At 37.6% G+C, this 22,208-nt stretch overlaps 1 protein-coding gene and 1 long non-coding RNA gene across 2 annotated transcripts; both read left to right on the top strand.

The window, feature by feature from the left end:
• Positions 1-8,974: 8,974 nt before the first annotated feature.
• Positions 8,975-21,363, top strand: LOC134822002 (uncharacterized). Its single transcript, XR_010161099.1, has 4 exons — positions 8,975-9,074; positions 14,237-14,308; positions 15,092-15,209; positions 19,619-21,363. It is a non-coding gene; the product is annotated as an uncharacterized LOC134822002 (long non-coding RNA).
• Positions 10,652-13,482, top strand: LOC134822063 (uncharacterized). The gene is made up of 6 exons (XM_063832907.1): positions 10,652-10,858; positions 11,053-11,168; positions 11,324-11,481; positions 12,284-12,460; positions 12,674-12,835; positions 13,087-13,482. The coding sequence occupies exons 3-5, from the start codon at positions 11,340-11,342 to the stop codon at positions 12,829-12,831; spliced, it is 477 nt and encodes a 158-aa protein (XP_063688977.1). The 5' UTR covers positions 10,652-10,858; positions 11,053-11,168; positions 11,324-11,339; the 3' UTR covers positions 12,832-12,835; positions 13,087-13,482.
• Positions 21,364-22,208: the final 845 nt, after the last annotated feature.

Here is a 22,208-nt window from a genome sequence, read left to right as displayed (position 1 = left end):
TACGTTTCTACTACATGCAGCTTTATACTTTGGATTTCAAACTTCGAGTTTTCGTCAACAGTCAATAATTATCCATGATTCATCTGCATCAGTGCCACTTGTGTTATACCTTATAGAATTAGAATTAGAATTAGAATTAGAAATTAGAATTAGAAATTAGAATTAGAAATTAGAATTAGAAATTAGAAAGATCATTACAAAATTACATGTGCTGAGATTTTAATATAAAGCAAAACTAATTATCATTAAACTAGTTTAGGTTAAGCCTGATGGTTTGAGTCCTATTTAAACATATTTTTGATATCGTGTCCATTAGTCAATGATCAATCAGATGTTATATGTTATAACATTACGAACTTATTATATCCAGTATCCACGTTTGCGCTAATTGTGTGATCCTAGAGTTGCAAATTTTACATTCGTTTTAATGGTGTTTCTTTTATATACGAAGAGCATCTATTGTTGTTCCTTAAGCCGGCTGAACCAGCTATTGTAAACGTTTACGGTCTAAAATGCTGCTCACTTTAGAATCACTAAGCTTCTTATTTGAATCCTTAATTTCTGACATCATAATTCCTAAATCTAGGCTGCAAAAATGATAGGTTATCGGATTGTGACCTGAGCAGTGAGCAGCCGAAACTGACATTATTGTTATATTTATAATATAATTATATTGTGTAGTTTATAGAGTATAAATTTATTGTATAACTTGATTTTATTTCTATAGAAGTGTTTCGACCAGTTAATTTAGTAAACTAACATAATACAGTACGTCTGCAGTTCCGACTGCAATTCGAAATATTCTGTAGGAATCCATATATTTGTTGGTCAATATATTAATATGATGTTTGGTTCATTTGAACTTTGCCTTCTAGAATCTTATAGTGTGAATATTATATTATAGATATTTACAGCGAATATTTTAATTATCAGGTTCAGCAGCATTATGTAAAATATGGGAAAAGTTGATCAATAACCGCCGAATATTAGGTACGCGTACTTATACATGTGTTCAGCTGTGATTCAATAATATAATTAAACAACAAGTTAACTTAAGAGTTGCAATTTGATTGATGTCAGATATACAATATCATGCGATAGATTATTACAAAACTTCGAAGGCTTTTAACTTGAATAATAATATCATTTTTAAAGCAAGGTTTTTAATTGAAGGCAAGCATATCGGTTTTTACTGATGTAAGAGGATTTTCGTTCTTAGTTTCTATGATATTGTACTGTACATATTTTTACCTCCTTCACCCTCCTAGCTGCATCAAGACTGATTCTTCATCCACACGCCCTCAATTATTGTCACCACCTGGCACTTTATCATATATATAAATCACGTCTTCGCCCCATCATCCCCAATTAAAGACGATTACATATGCATATTGTATAATTCTGCTAAATAAAACATGTCGTATTACTTATATAATGTGTAAACCAACTCCCGGTCCTAGGTTATCAATTTATCTCAAATTTTGCTACTTTTCAAAAGTTCAAAGAATCTTTTAATAAGCTTGAACCTCCCATAATATCTCTGGACAGTATAATGTATGTGTCCGCTGAACGAATTTCTCTCTCAATTCTCTCTCAAATTTATATGTGGTCACTGTTCACTCTTTATTAACAAAAAGTTTCTACTATCAGCTAATTTAATTTAATTACTATTTGTTTTAGTTGACTATGAAAACCTTCCCCATGGGGAAGGTTTTCATAGACAACAGTTTGGCTATGGAATAATTGAAATCACCAAATAAAATTAGCCCACGTTAAGATTCACCGTAAATAAGTACAAAAAATGCACATTCCTACACAGTGCACACTATAACTGTTGCCAGATAAAACATTCAATGACTTGCTTTAATTACAATCTATGTTGTATAATATAGATGGCTAATGACTACATGTTTCCATGGTAAAATGATCATGTTTCCATGGTAACATCCACTCTATATTTACGAAAAATTCCTATTATCAGCTAATTTATTTATAGTTTAAACTTTAATAGTTGGTGACTAAGTTGGATCCTCCACTCTGTGTTTCAAAACATATTAGCTGTCGACGTTTCGGCAACACGCCTTTGTCGTAGACAGGACGTTACAATAACTTACATAGCTCAATAAAGGTAATAGATTTGTTTGAACTAATAACAAAAACTATCAAACTATATGATCGACCCACTCATAAGAGCTAAGAAAGATGACCAATATCAGCTAATGTAATGTAATCACAACTTGCTTTAATTACAATTCATACATGATGTGCAATGTATAATATAGATAGCTTATGACCACATATGTTTCCATGTATAATCAGTAGTCAATGACTAGACAGGGTTATTGAAAATTACATAATAGAATAAAATGGCGTCTGGACTTGGGACCAGCTCATACATAGTACATTTCATTAATGCCCTCTGAAAACCATTCTGCTAGCTAAAAAATGATATTGTTAGGTAAAACGTACTGAAAATTAAAATTAAGATTAAAAATTTAAAACAAAAAGAATGACACGTCATGCTCAGAGTCGGATTTGTGGTTAAGTTTTGTAGTTGGAAAGTGTTTTTAATGTAGAGTGGGATCAGCTCTGAGGATTTATAATTCGCATCATTTAGTCGTTTCAGAACCTAGAAATAGTGCTCAAAGCTGGTTTTGTGGTTAAGTTTTGTAGTTGGAAAGTGTTTTTAATGACGTGTTTTATAACTCCCGGCATGACTCCCTTAAGAACACTTTCCGCTGTTAATACAAAATAGCATTTACGATAGTTGTTATACCAATCTGCCTTAATAAATTCGTTCATGAATTCATACACTGTAGACTGTATAAGTGCAGTACATTTGATTAGCAATTTACTGAGCATGCGACTTAATTGTGCCATGATGTTGATAGTTGCCAAATTTCGGGAGTTGGACTTTCCGTACCAAACTGTACCATGGTACAATATTTGACGAAAGTCGATTATCTCGAGATCTAACTGATAGAATTTTTTTAAACTTTCCAGATATTTCCAGAGCTATAAGACGAATAATATATATAATCGTGCAAGTTTGGGCGAATTTCTATGTGCCAAACTAGATATATGACTTCAAACACGACAAAACTGTACCATAATATGGATTGGTCGAAAATCGAGTGTTTTAGTGAAAAACTTAGAATATATTTTCGATTTTCTCAAGATCTGACCAATAGATTTTCTTTAAACTTTTTGAACAGTTACATGGTTATATGGTGGATAATGTGTAGTCAACGTCCCTGAACTGAATAATGTTAATATCACTCATCTCCTCTGGGCTGATGATCTTATACTTCTTGCCCTTGACCATACTGGACTACAGAAACTTCTAAACGTTTTACACAGTTACTGTATCGAATGGGGACTAACCGTTAACATCGGAAAAACGGCAGTGATGGTGTTCAACCGTTCCGGGAGGCTCCTTAAAGAGAGTCTGACATTCCAACTCGGCGAAACCAACATCACATCAGTTCGAGAATATTGCTACCTCGGGATAACCTTTACCCTCAACGGTTCTTCAGCAGTAGCACAGAACAAACTGAAGCAAAAAGGTCTCAGAAGCTACTTCGCGCTAAAAAGCAGTATTGACTTAAGACACTTCAGGCGAACAATCGTATTCAAGCTATTCGACGCGCTTGTGGTACCGATTGTGACATACGGATGTCAGGTGTGGCTCCCAGAGACTCTCTTTGTCAGAAACTATCAAGATAACATCAACACCAAATCTCTCCTGAAGGAGACTGCAAGAGATCCTCTCGAAAAGCTTCATCTCTCATTCCTCAAGTGGACCTTAGGAGTGGGCAGAAAAACCTCAAATGCGAGTGTATGGGGTGATACAGGCCGCTGCCCCCTAGTGATAAAGGCATCAAAGCAAGTATTTGGGTATTTCAACCGACTTGAGCAAATGGACAGAGCTGGTTGCACAAGTCTAGCCAGACAGGCGTTCATAGAACAACGCACACTCAATCTGCCATGGTACAAAGGTATAGAAGATCTCCGACAAAGCCTTCAGTCAGTATCATCTCGCAGGTTGACCTACCCCAACCAATTCAAAACAGCACTACGTAGTACTTTTATTAACTGTTGGAACGATGAGCGGCAAAACAACCGGAAGCTCAGTTTCTACAACACTATCAAAAGTGAATTTACAGCTGAAGCGTACCTGAACCTGCAGCTCAGTGGAGAAGAGGTGAAGCGGCTGGCGCAGTTCAGAATGAGTGCTCATAAGTTCAACATCGAGACCGGTAGATACGCCATCAACCGTGAAAATCCGCTCAGTCGCATTTGTAAGCACTGTTCTTCATCAGACCTTGAAGCTGTCGGTATACTGGCCGAACTACCAATGTTTGAGCCGATCATTGAAGATGAGAAACACGTTCTCACGGATTGTTCGCTTTACGACGACCTGAGGAGAAACATAGGTCAGCAGGCGAGAACCATGATCACCTCTGGAGCGGAGACCTTTGCCGACCTCTTCAAGGATATCCTATTGATCAGAGAAACTGCCAGATTCTTGAGTAAAGTGAACAAGCGGAGGTTCCCCCCGAGTGACAGAAAAGAAAAGGAAGGACCTACAACATGACTCACGGACTCAACATGCGAAACGTGGATCCGACAGTGTGTTATTTTTCGTGTGCGTTTCACACTTTTGATTTAGTGTGGAATTTATGTGTGGATCTTAGACATGGACACAAAGGACTGGTTGTTCGCGTCATGAACATTCCTTTTTAGAATAGCTCGGTTTTTAAACTCTTTAGACTATAACCGTCAACCGTGCATTTTTCAGGACAGGTTTCGGTTTTTTCGTTTTTGACTTTCATTTTATCTTTATTTTTTAAAATTTAGATCCGACACAATGTTTATTGTAATGATCATTTTATTTTGAAATCCTTTGAAATCCTTTGTGTACGAGTTTGGGAGAAATTCTATGTGCCAAACTTGAGATATGACTTCAAACACAAGAAAATATCTCCAAATTGGCGGTTTCGGCGGGACACAGGAATATATTTCAAGATCTGACTGATCGATTTTCTTTAAACTTTCCAGATAGTTACATGGCTATAAGACGGATAATCCGTGCAAGTTTAGGCGAATTTCTCTGTGCCAAACTTGATATATGACTTCAAACACGACAAAACTGTACCATAATATGGATTGGTCGAAAATCGAGTGTTTTAGTGAATAACTTAGAATATATTTTCGATTTTCTCAAGATCTGACCAATAGATTTTCTTTAAACTTTCCAGATAGTTACATGGCTATATGACGGATAATGTGTACGAGTCTGGGAGAATTTCTATGTGCCAAACTTGAGATATGACTTCAAACACAAGAAAATATCTCCAAATTGGCGGTTTCTAACGGAACACAGGCATATATTTCGAGATCTAATTGATCGATTTTCTTTAAACTTTCCAGATAGTTCCATGGCTATAAGACGGATAATCCGTGCAAGTTTAGGCGAATTTCTCTGTGCCAAACTTGATATATGACTTCAAACACGACAAAACTGTACCATAATATGGATTGGTCGAAAATCGAGTGTTTTAGTGAATAACTTAGAATATAATATTATATATTTTCAATTTTCTCAAGATCTGACTAATAGATTTTCTTTAAACTTTCCAGATAGTTACATGGCTATAAGACGGATAATCCATGCGAGTTTGGGCGAATTTCTATGTGCCAAACTTGATATATGACTTCAAACACGACAAAACTGTACCATAATATGGATTGGTCGAAAATCGAGTGTTTTAGTGAATAACTTAGAATATATTTTCAATTTTCTCAAGATCTGACCGATAGATTTTCTTTAAACTTTTTAGATGGTTACATCACTATATGACGGATAATGTGTACGAGTTTGGGAGAAATTCTATGTGCCAAACTTGAGATATGACTTCAAACACAAGAAAATATCTCCAAATTGGCGGTTTCGGCGGAATTACACAGGAATATATTTCAAGATCTGACTGATAGATTTTCTTAAAACTTTCCAGATAATTACATGGCTATATGACGGATAATTTGTACGAGTTTGGGAGAATTTCTATGTGCCAAACTTGATATATTCCTGTGTTCCGCCGAAACCGCAAATTTGGAGATATTTTCTTGTGTTTGAAGTCATATCTCAAGTTTAGCACATAGAAATTCGCCCAAACTCGTACACATTATCCGTCTTATAGCCATGTAACTATCTGGAAAGTTTAAAGAAAATGTATCAGTCAGATCTTGAAATATATTCCTGTGTTCCGCCGAAACCGCCAATTTGGAGATATTTTCTTGTGTTTGAAGTCATATCTCAAGTTTGGCACATAGAATTTCTTCCAAACTCGTACACATTATCTGTCATATAGCCATGTAACCATCTAAAAAGTTTAAAGAAAATCTATTGGTCAGATCTTGAGAAAATTGAAAATATATTCTAAGTTAATCACTAAAACACTCGATTTTCGACCAATCCATATTATGGTACAGTTTTGTCGTGTTTGAAGTCATATATCAAGTTTGGCACATAGAAATTCGCCCGAACTCGCACGGATTATCCGTCTTATAGCCATGTAACTATCTGGAAAGTTTAAAGAAAATGTATCAGTTAGATCTTGAAATATATGCCTGTGTTCCGTTAGAAACCGCCAATTTGGAGATACTTTCTTGTGTTTAAAGTCATATCTCAAGTTTGGCACATAGAAATTCTCCCAAACTCGTACACATTATCCGTCATATAGCCATGTAATTATATGGAAAGTTTTAAGAAAATGTATCAGTCAGATCTTGAAATATATTCCTGTGTTCCGCCAAAACCGCCAATTTGGAGATATTTTCTTGTGTTTGAAGTCATATCTCAAGTTTGGCACATAGAAATTCTCCCAAACTCGTACACATTATTCGTCATATAGCCATGTAACCATTTAAAAAGTTTAAAGAAAATCTATCATTCAGATCTTGAAATATATTCCTGTGTTCCGCCGAAACCGCCAATTTGGAGATATTTTCTTGTGTTTGAAGTCATATCTCAAGTTTGGCACATAGAATTTCTCCCAAACTCGTACACATTATCCGTCATATAGCCATGTAACCATCTAAAAAGTTTAAAGAAAATCTATCGGTCAGATCTTGAGAAAATTGAAAATATATTCTAAGTTAATCACTAAAACACTCGATTTTCAACCAATCCATATTATGGTACAGTTTTGTCGTGTTTGAAGTCATATATCAAGTTTGGCACATAGAAATTCGCCCAAACTCGCACGGATTATCCGTCTTATAGCCATGTAACTATCTAGAAAGTTTAAAGAAAATGTATCAGTTAGATCTTGAAATATATGCCTGTGTTCCGTTAGAAACCGCCAATTTGGAGATATTTTCTGTTGTTTAAAGTCATATCTCAAGTTTGGCACCTAGAAATTCTCCCAAACTCGTACACATTATCCGTCATATAGCCATGTAATTATCTGGAAAGTTTAAAGAAAATCTATCAGTCAGATCTTGAGAAAATCGAAAATATATTCTAAGTTATCCACTAAAAGACTCTATTTTCGACCAATCCATATTATGGTACCTACAGTTTTGACGAAAGTCCTTCTGAATTTCGGTAACAAATTAGGACTTAATTTGAGTTTACTGCACGCGCGATGAATAATTTGTGTTTATAGAGATCTGCGGCGCGTTATCAGGTTAACCAATGAAATCACGGCGTTTTTGTCACGTGACAGTCGAGTGTAGAGTGATTAATTATCATCCGGAATTTTGACCATTATATATTAACGTGCGTCATCGCCATTTTAAAGTGTTTTAAATTGTAAATTAAAGTTACCTGGTTTAAAATCTTTTTGACATTCAAATGGTTCTTGGATCTCATTTTTAAATGCTTATTATTCTTTCACATTTCAAGGTTTCAGGCAATTTCGGCAAGTAAGTATGAAGAAACGCCTCACATATAATGCATTTTAATACATTACAATATGTAGAACTTTTTATAATCAAAATCTTTTAATAATAATATCATAAGAAATCACAAACCATTTCTAAAAATTTTCTCAGTATACATTAAAAAAAATTTACAAACAATAGATTTTCGCGCGCAAACATTTAAAGGTATTTTATGGTCGCATTTGGAAATATTTTTACCCAAAAATACTGTTCGATAAAATTTATTAGCATTTTCAGTGAGAAGAAAGTTTTGAATTTAACAGGAGTAGCACATTTTAGTGGTGAAAAACGCTCTGACAATTGGCGTGTGCAGTGCGCGCGGTTAAAGTTAAAGGCATAACAGATCGAGCGCTACCATTAGCATAGCATTTCATTACACAAATGTGAGAAACCATGTTCCGATGTCCTTTCTGTTTTGTTCGTAATTTACTCTTGTTTCCCGTTACCCGTAATGTTATTTAAAGCAGCTATCTAACACGTCTCATCAATGTTTAATTTGATACAGCAGTTTTTTCATAGGATCTTGTTATCCTAACTATTTTGTTTTCCTACTCGTTTTTTACTTTCAGTATTGGCTTGCCGATTTGGAACTGCACAATTGTACAACTGACCACTTAACTGATCATCCAATGGAAGTGTGAACACATTTACCCACTACGGTTAATTAATTTATGGTTCAAACATATTTATGGTTCATGCACTATTTAACGTGTCCTAAGGGTACTCATTTTAGATAACAATCATTTCAGTACCTCTGCTAAAAAAATTTGTTTTCCTTTCTAATACAGTTTAATCTCTTGCTTGATATATTTAAAGTCACTATTGTGAAGGTACATTAGAACTACATGCCTTTTTATCGCTCTACCCTGAATTATTTTCCTGAACTATTAATTCCGAACTATATATTTCAGCTTGTAAAGAGGATGTTATTGCCCACGTTATGGGGCCTGTTAATAATTAACTAAACTATTAGCTATTTTAGATAAGATAATAATAATAATATCATAACTTGACTATCACCACAAGAAGCTGACATGTTTATAGATCCAGACTATGCTTAGAAAGAGTTGCCAAGATCACCCCAAAGATCTTCTAATCAAAGATGCTCTCACAGGATGCAGATGGTTTGTCTAGCGTGAGACTTAATTTTGGATTATAACATATACAAGCTTTTCACATGATTTTGATTGGTACAATTATAAATAAGCGTAAACACCCTACGCGCGTGGGGTGGACTCCTGGGGTGGACTTTTATTCAGCGCGTATTTTGTAGCCTGTTCAACTTGACGTTTTGATTCGTTACTATCTCAATGTCACAGATACACAGAATGTGAGGTGATCATCTTAAAGAGAAACGTCTCAGCTTTCACCTGGTGTAAAGTTTATCTTTGTACTCAAAATATAGCTCGCTCAGTGTGCAATAGAAGTTGACAATACAATAACCACGTCTGCGACCGGTCGTCAGATACCGGAGTGTTGCACAAAATTGGGTCCCTAAATTAAAATTCTATGACACAGTTACCATGCAGAAATGTCTAGGGAAACATTTGGTGAAAGTTTCAACTCTCTACTATAAAAATAGCGATAGTTATTGAAGATAAACCGTGAGAAACTCCCTCTTGTCGAGATCAACGCTCTAGGAACCTCTCTTCTGTACCACGTGACAACGATTTGAGCGTCACGTGGCCGTCACGTGACAAAAGTGCGCGCATCGGATGGAGCAGTCTCGTGGGAAATCCTGATTGCCTGATCGATCTCCTGGGAAATCCTGATTGCTACGGAAAGGGCTGACAACCACAGTTATTTCCCTTCCTCAATTTTCCAGTTCACTTGCTCAGTGCTGTCAGTTGTTTTTTGTTTGCCCTGCTATATAAACTTCACTCCGTCATAATCCCCTACTCTCCTATCCAATGAACTGTTTCTGTTACAGCTGCCATTCTGTTGACTGGACCCTAACTTAGTCTTATCATTTTCACTTGATAACTTTATCCGTGTGCACTTTCTCGAAACTCAACTTATCTTTGTCAAGACTCAGCTAATCTCAGAACTGAATGTTGCCTTAACAGACTTACTTGTCACTGCACTGGGCCCTCCTTTAAATGCAAATATCATATGAGCAGCTGATCGATTTATTGCTTGAACTGTGCATCCTTTTTAAAAATAAATAAGGTCAATTTTACTATCGTGAAACTTAGTCACTGAAGACAACGCAATCTGGCTGTGCCGGTTCCCCTCTGCCTAGATCACTTAGAATATCCATAGTTAGCAATACTTTTATCGTTTAATGCAGCGATATAGCCAGTTATCAATGCTACATAGTAGATTTTAGCCTGTTCCAATCATCCTTATATCGCGTTAATGGAATTTATGAAATTGCCTACCGTTCAAATCGCTCTCTGTTGTTAGCACCACACTGATTAACTACGATGTTCCAATTTTTTAGAATTATGTCCGACATAATTCTAATTTTTGCTGTTACAGCAGATAGTTATGGTGTAATGGCACGCAGGAATAAGTCATCCCTGTCCTCCAAAAAGCCCATGAAAAGGTATTTGGTAAGCTATGTCTTTTCCAATATCAAATCCAATGTATCACAATCTGTGGACTTTCTACTCAAAAACTAGATTGATTAATTGATAATTCATTGCTGATTGTTCACGCGCCCTGTATGGAAGTATATAAATGGTAATCCGCATACTCCAGGAAGAATTGAAGCAATCTCAAAAGAAAAGAAGGGAATCTGGATCCTTCGTCGGATCGTCAAAGAGCTTAGAGGGGAGCTCTACGCTTCACTGGCCATGCAAAGCAGGGAGAGTGACGGAGGCGGAGGCACTGCTGGCTGCTGGAACGGACATTAACAAGCTGGACAGAACGCAGTTTAACCCTTTCATGGACGCGATCAACTCAGGTAAATCATTCGACCGCCTTAACAATATGGGTTTATTGGTAATAGTAGCAAGAGGTTTTAGTCATGCGTTTGATAACAGCACAGTGTGAAACCCTGAAGCATACGTCGAGCTCTAAACTCTGTTTTGTCTAATAATCAATTATTTGAATATTGAAGGATTAAATTTGGTAACTTGATGATCACACAATTAACAGGACAGGTCGACTGTGCTAGATGGCTGCTGAGGCAAGACGGTTTAAAGCTTCAGACCGAGATATGGTCGTTTTGTAGGGAGAGGGTGCTAGAGTCATTGCTAACAGCTTAACAGAAGGTAAAATCCTGAACTTTTGTTCATTGATTAAAAATCACCATTTAGACATACAATCGTTCAGATGTAAAAATTATTTATTCACTATTTTGGATTACATTTAGTTACAGGACTAACATGCGACATCCGTCGTTGACCTTTGTCTTTAATTCAACAAGGTAGGGAGAGCGATCCATGGCTGTCCCGATAGACCCACTCAGACTCCTGCCGGAAGATACTCCTCCGGTTGATCCAGATGAGACAGTTCTAGCAGATGATCAGTTACAGACTGAAGAACATATCCCACAGATCAATGCGTCAACATCTGCAAATGAAGGTACTTCAATCTGCTCTTCTTGTATATGTCTTTGTGCCTGCGTCTGTGATTGTACTGAAGTGTACTCTGTGTGTTTGTGTCTGTGTCTGTCTTTGTATCGTGTGTGTGTCTCTGATTGTACTGCGTGTGTCTGTAATTGTAATGTAGTGCACTGAAGTGAACTATGTGTGTTTATGTGTGTGTGTCTGTGTGTGTTGCTGTGTGTGTCTGTGTGTACTGTGTCTGTCTGTGTGTCCGTCTGTGTCTGTGTGTGTCTGTGTTTATGCCTGTGTCTGTGTGTCTATGTCTGTATGTGTTTGTGGGTGTGTGTCTGTGTGTCCTTGTCTGTGTGTAACTGTGTCTGTCTGTGTGTCTGTCTGTGTGTCCGTCTGTGTCTGTGTTTATGCCTGTATGCCTGTATGTCTGTGTCTCTGTGTGTGTGTGTCTATGTCTGTATGTGTTTGTGGGTGTGTGTATCTGTCTGTGTGTGTGTGTGTGTGTGTGTGTGTGTGTGTGTGTGTGTGTGTGTGTGTGTGTGTGTGTGTGTGTGTGTGTGTGTGTGTGTGTGTGTGTGTGTGTGTGTGTGTGTGTGTGTGTGTGTGTGTGTGTGTGTGTGTGTGTGTGTGTGTGTGTGTGTGTGTGTGTGTGTGTGTGTGTGTGTGTGTGTGTGTGTGTGTGTGTGTGTGTGTGTGTGTGTGTGTGTGTGTGTGTGTGTGTGTGTGTGTGTGTGTGTGTGTGTGTGTGTGTGTTCTTTCATAGAAGTTGTTATTTCCAAGATACGAAGTTCGAAAAGCTAGCATTTAGTAATAGACGAATTTTGCAGCTGATATCAGAATCGACATGATGATGGTACTACACGAGATGCTCATGGAAAAGGTCTCCGTTTGCTTTCCTCCTCCCACGAGCAGTACAAAGTGTGGGTTCAACTTTAATCTGATAGAAGATATCGTATGCGGAACCCAAGCCCGGCCATGTCTGTACATAATAACGAAAGAAACCGGTAAGTTTCTAATCATGTAAATGTTCGGCCGAACGTTTGCATTCATTTTAGACTAGTGACGAAAATCAACAATCGTTTGCCAGTTTGGTTTGCAAAATCGACAAAAAATAGTCCATTCCCCATGGCCATGATATTAGAATTCTGCCCGTTGAAATCGGCCACTCTGATTTTTATCATTGAACTTCACATTGATGACATGTTCATTCTCTACAGGTTATGCTGCGAGGGCGTTTACCTCGATAGATGTTGAAAATGCCCACAGCATTATAAATCATTTGGACCGCCGAGGGGTCCAAAACTCCTCAATCGAAGAGCTTAGTAGACATGCCAGCAACCTACAGAGACTTCAAATTCTCAGGAAACCTCTCTAGGACGGTAATACATTAACTTGTTTAGTTAATAAATTTAATAAGTAGATTTTGAGTGATGATTACTGAATACAGATATCGAGCCTCGAGGTACCATAAAAAGGGTATATAAACTTATCACTTATGCTTATATGCTTATACTATCAATGAATATCAAATCGCCTTCTCTAGTTATCAAACCCAACATAAGTTAAATCTCTGCCTACAAGGACTATTTGATATTTACAACAGACCGAGTGAATGTCTCAATCTTTTCAGGAAGCTTTATACTCCGACATCCACAATTTACCACGCCCCTGAGATCGACAAAGGTCTTTCTGATAGATTGACTTCCAGCCAATTCGATCTATCGAAGCCGAGTGGGAAGAACAAAGAACTGAAACCCCATGGTCGCAACGATGCTCCTCGCGGACAAGGGAGAGTTAGGGCCATCGGTGGTCACAAGACTGGATAATATTTATTTTTTAAGCGTTGAGGTTGTCACGAAAGCGTACTGTAACGGGACTATCAGATTTGAGTGATTTGATTTTGTGATTTGCAGTTCACGTGATTTTATTGTGATTTTAGACTGTAAAAACTATAAAGGTTCAAGTTGAACTATCGTCGCCATGATTATGTATTTTGGAACTGTTCACGTTGAAATTGCTTCGTTAATCAGCAGTCTTCCTTGGTTACTTTCTACTGTGTAATGCAGCTACGATCAACGATACTTAGCTAGTACATTCATAGTAACACTAACTGCACTGAGAAGAGTAAAAAATTTGAGCTTTGACGGAATAACATTTCCTTGTTTTTAGATACGGTTACTACTCTAGTGAGGGGTTCATAGCTGATCATTAAGGTCTTACTCACAATAATTTGTGCTCTGATATTGGCCGTACTGACGGCTGTTGAAAAAGCCACTCCGTCAGATGCGCGCCGCAAGAGTCCACCCCTGTAGACCCCACTACGTACAAAATTTGAAATTTTCCCAAAAACTTCTGATTAAGCTAGTTTGTTTTCAATAACTTTTGCAATATTTACAGTAGACCCTTCAAATTTTCACCAAATGTTACTCCAGACATTTCTGCATGGTAACTGTGTCATAGAATTTTAATTTAGGTACCCAATTTTGTGCAACACTCCGGTATCTGACGACCGGTCGCAGACGTGGTTATTGTATTGTCAACTTCTATTGCACACTGAGCGAGCTATATTTTGAGTTCAAAGATAAACTTTACACCAGGTGAAAGCTGAGACGTTTCTCTTTAAGATGATCACCTCACATTCTGTGTATCTGTGACATTGAGATAGTAACGAATCAAAACGTCAAGTTGAACAGGCTACAAAATACGCGCTGAATAAAAGTCCACCCCAGGAGTCCACCCCACGCGCGTAGGGTGGTAAATATAATGATAATCAAATTCAGCCTGATACGAAATGAATGAGAAAGAACGCCCTGTTCACCGAAACAACATTAATGAACTTGTCAACTATGCAGGTAACTGTGCTATTTTAACTATTTATTGACAATTTCTCAATTGAACAAAAAATTCAATTTAACACTTATTTAAATGTCAATTGGGAGTCCTATGACTTAATGCACCTATTTAGAAGGTGAATAAATTATTGTTTGTGGTTTTTGATACAGCCTACTAAGGACATGTTTTTTAAATGACACTAAAATGACGTGTCCTGACACTTGACAGTGAAACTGTGAAAGTGAAATGACTAGTAAGTAGAAAGTTTTGCACAGCAATGTTAACTGCTTTTGTTAGGAAAATCCTTTTGCGCTTAGGAAAAACGCTTATCTTTGTCATCAGAACGGTCAGAATCATCACATTCGTGGAAGTCCCATTGAAGGCAGGACCTTTGCCAGATTCTCGAGTATTAACTAAGCCCACTAAGATTTATATCTGCAACAGAAACAATTCGGTGGTTAGAATCTTAGATGATTGGTAATGCTGATATTGACATAAAAAAGTTAGTAGCTCTTACGATGAGTGCGGTGTGGCAGTCACAACAGCTCCATTAGTAGCACTCCAATATTATTATTTGTTTTGACCCTTATATGTACGTAAATAAATGCTTAAACTAAGGCTAACATTCCCATGGATAAAGAAATAGACGCTTAAATTGCTCACAACCATTTAAATTGCTTAAAATTTAAATGGTTGTTAACTTGGATATTTTGTGCAGTTGAGAAGTTATCCCGAAGTTAATTTCGTAAGCTTTTAAATTCTCCAATTAACTAAACCTTTAATTTAAATTATCTTAACCGCAGGGTGTTAGAAGAAACAAGACGTAGACATCTTTAAAGCGAAGATCAACTATGCTAAAATGAAGCACAAATCCAGTGTGGTGGAATTGGATCGTTTGAAGGAAAAATATCCTCATGCCTGGTAATTATTTTAATTGATAGCCAATTAAATCGATTTTTAATTCATATATGCACCTTCTTCGCTTTATCTGAATCTAGATCACTACATCTGGTCTCAGTGGTAAATTACCCTAATGTAATGTCTCAATAACGTTTATATTTTCGAACTAGCGGACCATATTCGGAGGAGAAATTTGGGGCAGTTTTTTGCTTGTAAATACTGATTTTATCGAATTGTAACCACCAGACTTAACATCATGCCGTATGTACCTTGAAGAACTTATAGAAATCACGTATCTAAAAGAGAATGATGTAGAGGGGGATGATTAGTAGTTAGAAATCGGATCGCTGTAGCGGAAAAAAGCTAACCCTAGCAAAGAGTGATTTTATAACCAAATTCAGACAATTGTCTCGCCCATCTCCTGACATTTTAGGGTTCTTAACCCCTATCACCCATGAACCGGGTGCTTCCTGATTTATACCGAAACCCATATTGGAAGAAAACACCCGATCTACAACTGCAAAGCACATTTTAATAACTTGAGCACAAAACTTGTTAAAAAAAGACCAACAATTGTTCCCCAATTTGGTATTTTTCCTCACGCGTGCAACCAAAATAACCGATTTTTGTCAATATCTTAACAAATAGGTAAGCATTAAAAGGCTTATATTGCTTTATAAGTTGTGTATAAATATGATATTTGCGGTCATTTTAAGCTAAAATTCAAGTCTCTACGACCTTCCTAGTTCAAGTTACCAAAATTCAGTGCCATTTTTGGTTCGCTGAGCCAAAAAATAGTTTTTTGCCAATGTCTATAAAATGAAGCACTGGAGACCTTATGTTGCTTTATAAATTGCATATAAATGTTGTCATTAGTACAAATGACCCTCTACCATACCAGATCGATTTCAAGTCAGTCAAGGCAATAGGCATAAATGCGGCTACAAGGGCATGTTTCCAAATCGGACACAAATGTTTCCAATTTTGCTAAAAGCAGTCAAATCTAGTCTATAGAGAAGGTCAGATCGATTACTGGGTTGGCTTAGTTAACTACAGGTCACTAAAATTGCTAAAATGCAGGATGATGTTAAAAATCCCAAAAAATGCAATTAAAACATGCAATTTGCACAAGGTTAAAATCACATTGAATCCATTTATTTTGTGCCAATTGTTAGTTTATAACTAGATAATCTAACTCTAGATATCTACAGGTGCTAATTTTGTTGACTGAGTTACTGTTTTGCCGTAAGTTCTGGGTATTCAAAAAAAAGTCCCCAAAATGTCACAAAAAGTAAATTGACTAAATTCCACCATTTCTTTTCAACAGAGAGAGAAATTCTAGTTTACACCTCTCAGAAATAGGTATATTAGTCCCAGAAGTAGTTAAAAATTAATAATTGAGCAATATTCTGAGTACTACACAACCTGTATATTACCTGAAGTTTTAGGGGTGGTGCACGTGACATTTTAGGGGGTGATTATGGTTTTGAGGTACTTCCTTTAGTGAGTGAATGTTTTCAAGTAGCTTAATGTTTTAATAAGACAAAACAAATAGTTCTAGTGACAAAAGATAAATCAGGCCTCCTGTACATTTTGTAATTATCGCACATATAGAAATGACATTTTAGGGGTAATGTTTTAAAACGAACTCCATTTCAACGTCAAAAAAATTGTACCTGATTCTATTTTCAAATTTCCAAATCTTCCTGGCAGGCTAGAAAAAGGTTTAAATATTATTCCTAGACACTTCAGAACCCTGTAAATTTAGCCCTAACTCGGCAATCTGGGCCCCAAAAACATGTTTCCAAATCGGACACAAATGTTTCCACGAACTCGGTTTAATCTTCTGCCCCGAGTTCATGAATCCGAGATTTTGGAACCAATTTGGAACCAATGATACGGTTTTGATACGGTTTGGAACCAACGTTATTTTGACTATATTTTGGATAAAAAATAGATAATTATGGTTGTACGGTTTAGGGCGATGTGTTTACTAACTATTTTGACGTCAAAATTGTCGCCAGAGGCTCCCTGAGTCATGGAATGAACGGAATGAACAAAAATGAAATTTTTTCTAAAACTCGTCGGATTGCCCCCAAAACAGGTCGAAATCGTTTGGTATTGACCCTAATAGTGTTCCTGCAAAGTTTGGTGGCCCTAGCACTCCCAGAACGCCCACTAGAGACTTGGTTCCATTTCCGTATCAAAAAGCTGGTTCATGAGTATCCGAGATTGTGGAACCAGATGATACGGTTTTTGAGGCATTTTGATACGGTCATTTCAGTCTGTTAAAGTAGTTTCAGAGTGCTGGAAATGGTTGTACGGTGTAGGGGGATGTGTTTACCAACTATTTTGACGTCAAAATTGTCGCCAGAGGCTCCCTGAGTCATGGAATGAACGGAATGAACAAAAATGAAATGGAACCGGATTCTAGTGGACGTTCTGAAACTGGTAGGGCTACAAAACTAAGTTGGAACACATCTTGTTTGAATACTGTTGAACCAAATTCAACTCTCTGCAACAACACAAGCAGACAAAATTTCTCAAAATCTGTTTTATCTGCTCAACTGGTTCTAAATTCTTGAATCCAGCCAAGGGTATAATGGGTGTTCTGGGAGTGCTAGGGCCACCAAACTTTGTAGGAACACTATTAGGGTCAATACCAAACGATTCCTACCTGTTTTGGGGCCATCCGACGAGTTTTAGAAAAATGTTCATTTTTGTTCATTTCGTTCATTCCATGACTCAGGGAGTCTTGGGCGACTATTTTGACGTCAAAATAGTTAGTAAACACATCCCCCTACACCGTACAATCATCTCCAGCACTCTGCAGCCCCTTTAACAGACTGAAATGACCGTATCAATATCGGATACTTAGGAACCAGCTTTTTGATACGGAAATGGAATCAAGTCTCTAGTGGGCGTTCTGGGAGTGCTAGGGCCACCAAACTTTGTAGGAACACTATAAGGGTCAATACCAAACGATTCCGACCTGTTTTGGGGCAATCCGACGAGTTTTAGAAAAAAAATTCATTTTTGTTCATTCTGTTCATTCCATGACTCAGGGAGCCTCTGGCGACAATTTTGATTGACGTCAAAATAGTTAGTAAACACATCCCCCTACACCGTGAAACCATTTCCAGCACTCTGAAACTACTCTAACAGACTGAAATGACCGTATAAAAATGCCTCGAAAACCGTATCATCTGGTTCCACAATCTCGGATTCATCTTCTGTCTGCCCCTGGCGCGATCTGTTTATACTGATAAAACCCCCAAAGTGTCAACATTTTTGAATAATTTTTAGCGCCGCGCAGTAATACGCGCATTTACAAATTTTTACCCCCCTGGCCTCCCCCCTTCCGTAATCAACCGTTATCAAGACCCAACCCCCCCGGCCCTCCTGACAGCAAAAGTACGTAATCATGGCCTGATTCCCCCCCCCCCCCCCTTGACTATTTTCCTAGAAAACACTTTTTCTACGTTTCATGTTACCCTGATCATGCTATGATGATGAGCCGAAATCATTGTTATGATATCCGGCCAAGCAACTTCTAAACTACTTACTACTGCAGGGTGTCAGAATTATTGGCGTGTTTGAAATTTTATGTGTATTTTATGATGAAATCAATATTTTTCGCCGGGTCATAACTTTACTTCTGAATATCTAAATTTCAAAATTCAAAAACTGGTTTGTAGATAATCGTCTGAACTTTTTCTTGATTTCAGAATTTTGTGTTGATGTACCTCAAAACCCATAATTTAGGCCGTTATTTAAAGGGTCGATTCCATACTTGGTTAGATTTACGAAGAAGTAAGAGATTTTATGTGCAATTTTTTTTCGGTGAATTTTTTCTGAAATTATTCTTTAGACTAAAGTGCACAGCTCTTCAGGCGATAGCGAAACATATAGAAAACTATAGATTTTATAAAAGCTCTCTTTCTCCTCTAACTGACGCAATAAAATATAGTCAGGCGGACTCATCCCGGAATTTAGGGTAAGCAGCCGAAGGCTTTAAGTCCAGTAATCCAAATTTTTCTCTTTCGTCGTGATTATCGACAAAATTTAACTTCTTTCGGACTTCATTTTTAGACTAAACTGTAGTATGAAGGATTATTTCTTAAATGATCAAGACTCCATAGGAAACTGACACTCAGAAGTCAAGTAATGATCGTTTCTAAAAGCTTGGGTGGGCTAAAATTTTACGCCAATAATTATGACACCCTGCTGTATTATAGCCGGATATTCGATCAATTTCTAAATTTTATCACTATCAGAGTGAAATTGAGTGGAATTTGAATTAAAATATTGTCAAATTGTTATTATTCTAGGGGGTAAAAAAGAAAATGTTGATAACGTAATCAACGACCAAACCCCCCTCTATGTGTTATGATTCATGTTTGACTATTAATAATAATTATTTTCCTCAGGAGACGTACGTGCGAAAGACAAAATTTGCCTAGCTAAAGAAATTCTAGCTAAGAAAGCAGAGTTCAGAGCAGAATTGAAGCAGAAAGCTGCCGACCAACATAAACACCTCTCAGCGCAGCAACACAAAACAAAAAAAGGTGGCACCCAATCTATTCACCCAACTCCTGACAGTACATGGAATCACCCCAGACAATTACAGACATCCTCTGGCGTTTGGTCTTCTCCCTGGAAAGCGGCAAGAACACTACACAAACCTACTAGAAGAACTGGATCGCTTTGGACCTTTCCATCCAGACACCGCCCTTTGCGATTATGAAGCTGGGCTACGGAACAGTGTCACTGCTGTCTGGCCCGGGACTACTCTACATGGCTGCTACTTCCACTTCAAACAGGCTCTATGGAGGAACTTCGCTCGCTCCGACCTTGTTCCGGAGTATCAGGTGGTTGGATCCGACATCCGGAAAGCCTTCCAACGGATCGGAGCTCTACCTTTCATCCCTCCTGGTGACGTCCACTACGCATGGCAGACCCTTAGAGTTAGACCTATCCTCTCCGCAGATATGGATGTCTTTACATTATACTTTGAGTCCACGTGGATGGGAACACCAAACAGACCTGCTCGCTTCGATCACCTGTCCTGGAACCAGTACGATTGCTGTCTAACTGGTCTCCCACGCTCTTTGAACCTTGCAGAAGGATGACATAATGGTTTCCGCAGCCTCGTCCAGTGTTCAAATCCTACCATCTGGAAATTCCTTGAAGCCCTCAAACTAGAGCAAGGACTAACAGACCAGAAGATCACGGATAGGCTGATGAGAAGACCTCCACCCCAGAGAGCTGCCAAGTGGATAAGGTACGACTCCCTTCTGGAATCCTTCATGCAAGCCTACAATAACCAGGAGTACGAAGTCATTGATTATCTCTCTGCTGTTTTTGCTGCACTATGAATTCGACATTTGATTATTGATATTAACGGTTTTATGATATTGGTATTTAGTTATACTTTCGATTGTACTATATTTCAACCTTACTGCTAGGTTATTTGATCATTGTTGAACTGTGTTTCAACGATCAATGCTTAAATTATTAGAATCTTCAATTATGTTAGGCTTGAACTACTGTGAACACAATAGAGAATTAGATAGTCAGCCAGGTCTGTAATGATTCCATTTTATCTGCATCATCCGAAAGTATTTTGTACCTTTTATTTGTGATCTTCATTGACACAATATTTGTATATCCATAACCCTGTAACACGAACAGTTTTAATATCAAAACCGAGTCTTAACTGTTAGGTTATTTAAAATAGCTGACATCGCTTTCGTAATTGGTGCATCGTGTGACCACCCAGACCACGGAGAGGAGATCTCTGTCATTCCTCTAGCAAAGCAGCCAGTTTAAATTGAGAAGAGTAGCCCCTGATGGGTGGTTACAGGTTATCAGGAAGAGAGAGAGCATGAACTGGACGAGTTTTGATTTAAGATGGTGTAATTCAGATATTATAGGATAGGGCATTGCATTCAACAATTTTGGGCCTGCACTTGCAGATGAATCTTCGTACAGCGACGGATTCGCTGCCAAGCTGTGTCTGCAGATCGAATGACTGCAAGGTTTCTAAAACATGGCCAGGAGACGAACTGCAATGTTGACAACCGTTTACTTAAAGATTTTAGAGTAAGCATTTCATGGGATGTTTCGACTGTAATCTTGAATATGACTGAAATGAATTATTGATAGAATAAAATGTGTTTGAATTCTTGTCTTGCTGTAACAAGGAACCCACTCTATTTGACCGAGATTATTCAATAAATCTAAAGAACTTTATCAATCTAACTATTAATTAATAGACATTTTGTAGAACTGATAATCGCATGTCATACTCACAGTAACCTTTGAGCAGTACTCTAATTATAGTCTAAAACAATTTATTGCGCTGGTCTGTGAATTGTACTGGTTGGTAAAATAGCCAAGAGCTTGCTGAAACCATGCAAACGCCCCCGTAGGTATAGTGGTTGTATGTGAAGACATGTACCACGAGATCAAGTTCAACAATAATCTCACGAAAAGAGAGATAAAACATACCAATACCATTATCAATGACACTGGCTGAATCAAATGATTCTTATTATATGGCCATTTGTATGTCAAACAATACGAAAAAATAAAAGTTTGGCAAGGAATAAGTTTTGGGCCAGCAAGTTGCAAGTGCGAATTGGTAATCAGAACTAATGGTACAAATAATCATACGATAATTGATATGGTATAGTCGGTTAAGTTGATCGACTACAGTATATATGATATAGTACATGACAGTAATTTTGTATCAAGACACTTATACATATTACTTCGAAGTATTCCAACAGCTACATTGTTACACACGTGCAACCAGCCAATTGCAGCTCAGGAAGCCGAAGGATTTATTTTGGCCAGTGACTGTTAAACTTAAAGTAGTGTGTACCATACTTACTTCGCCCGAGACTGCTGCAATGTGCAGCTCCTCATTTAACCCTCACACCCGATTTCCCGAGTATTCGGCTGAGTATACCGGGGGGCTGCATAGACCACTCAGGATCCTTAGCTGAACGTCAA

The sequence above is a fragment of the Bolinopsis microptera genome, chromosome 10, assembly GCF_026151205.1.
Source record: "Bolinopsis microptera isolate Bmic1 chromosome 10, MBARI_Bmic_1.0, whole genome shotgun sequence".
Lineage (NCBI taxonomy): Eukaryota > Metazoa > Ctenophora > Tentaculata > Lobata > Bolinopsidae > Bolinopsis > Bolinopsis microptera.
This window is presented reverse-complemented; position numbering and strand designations above follow the sequence as displayed.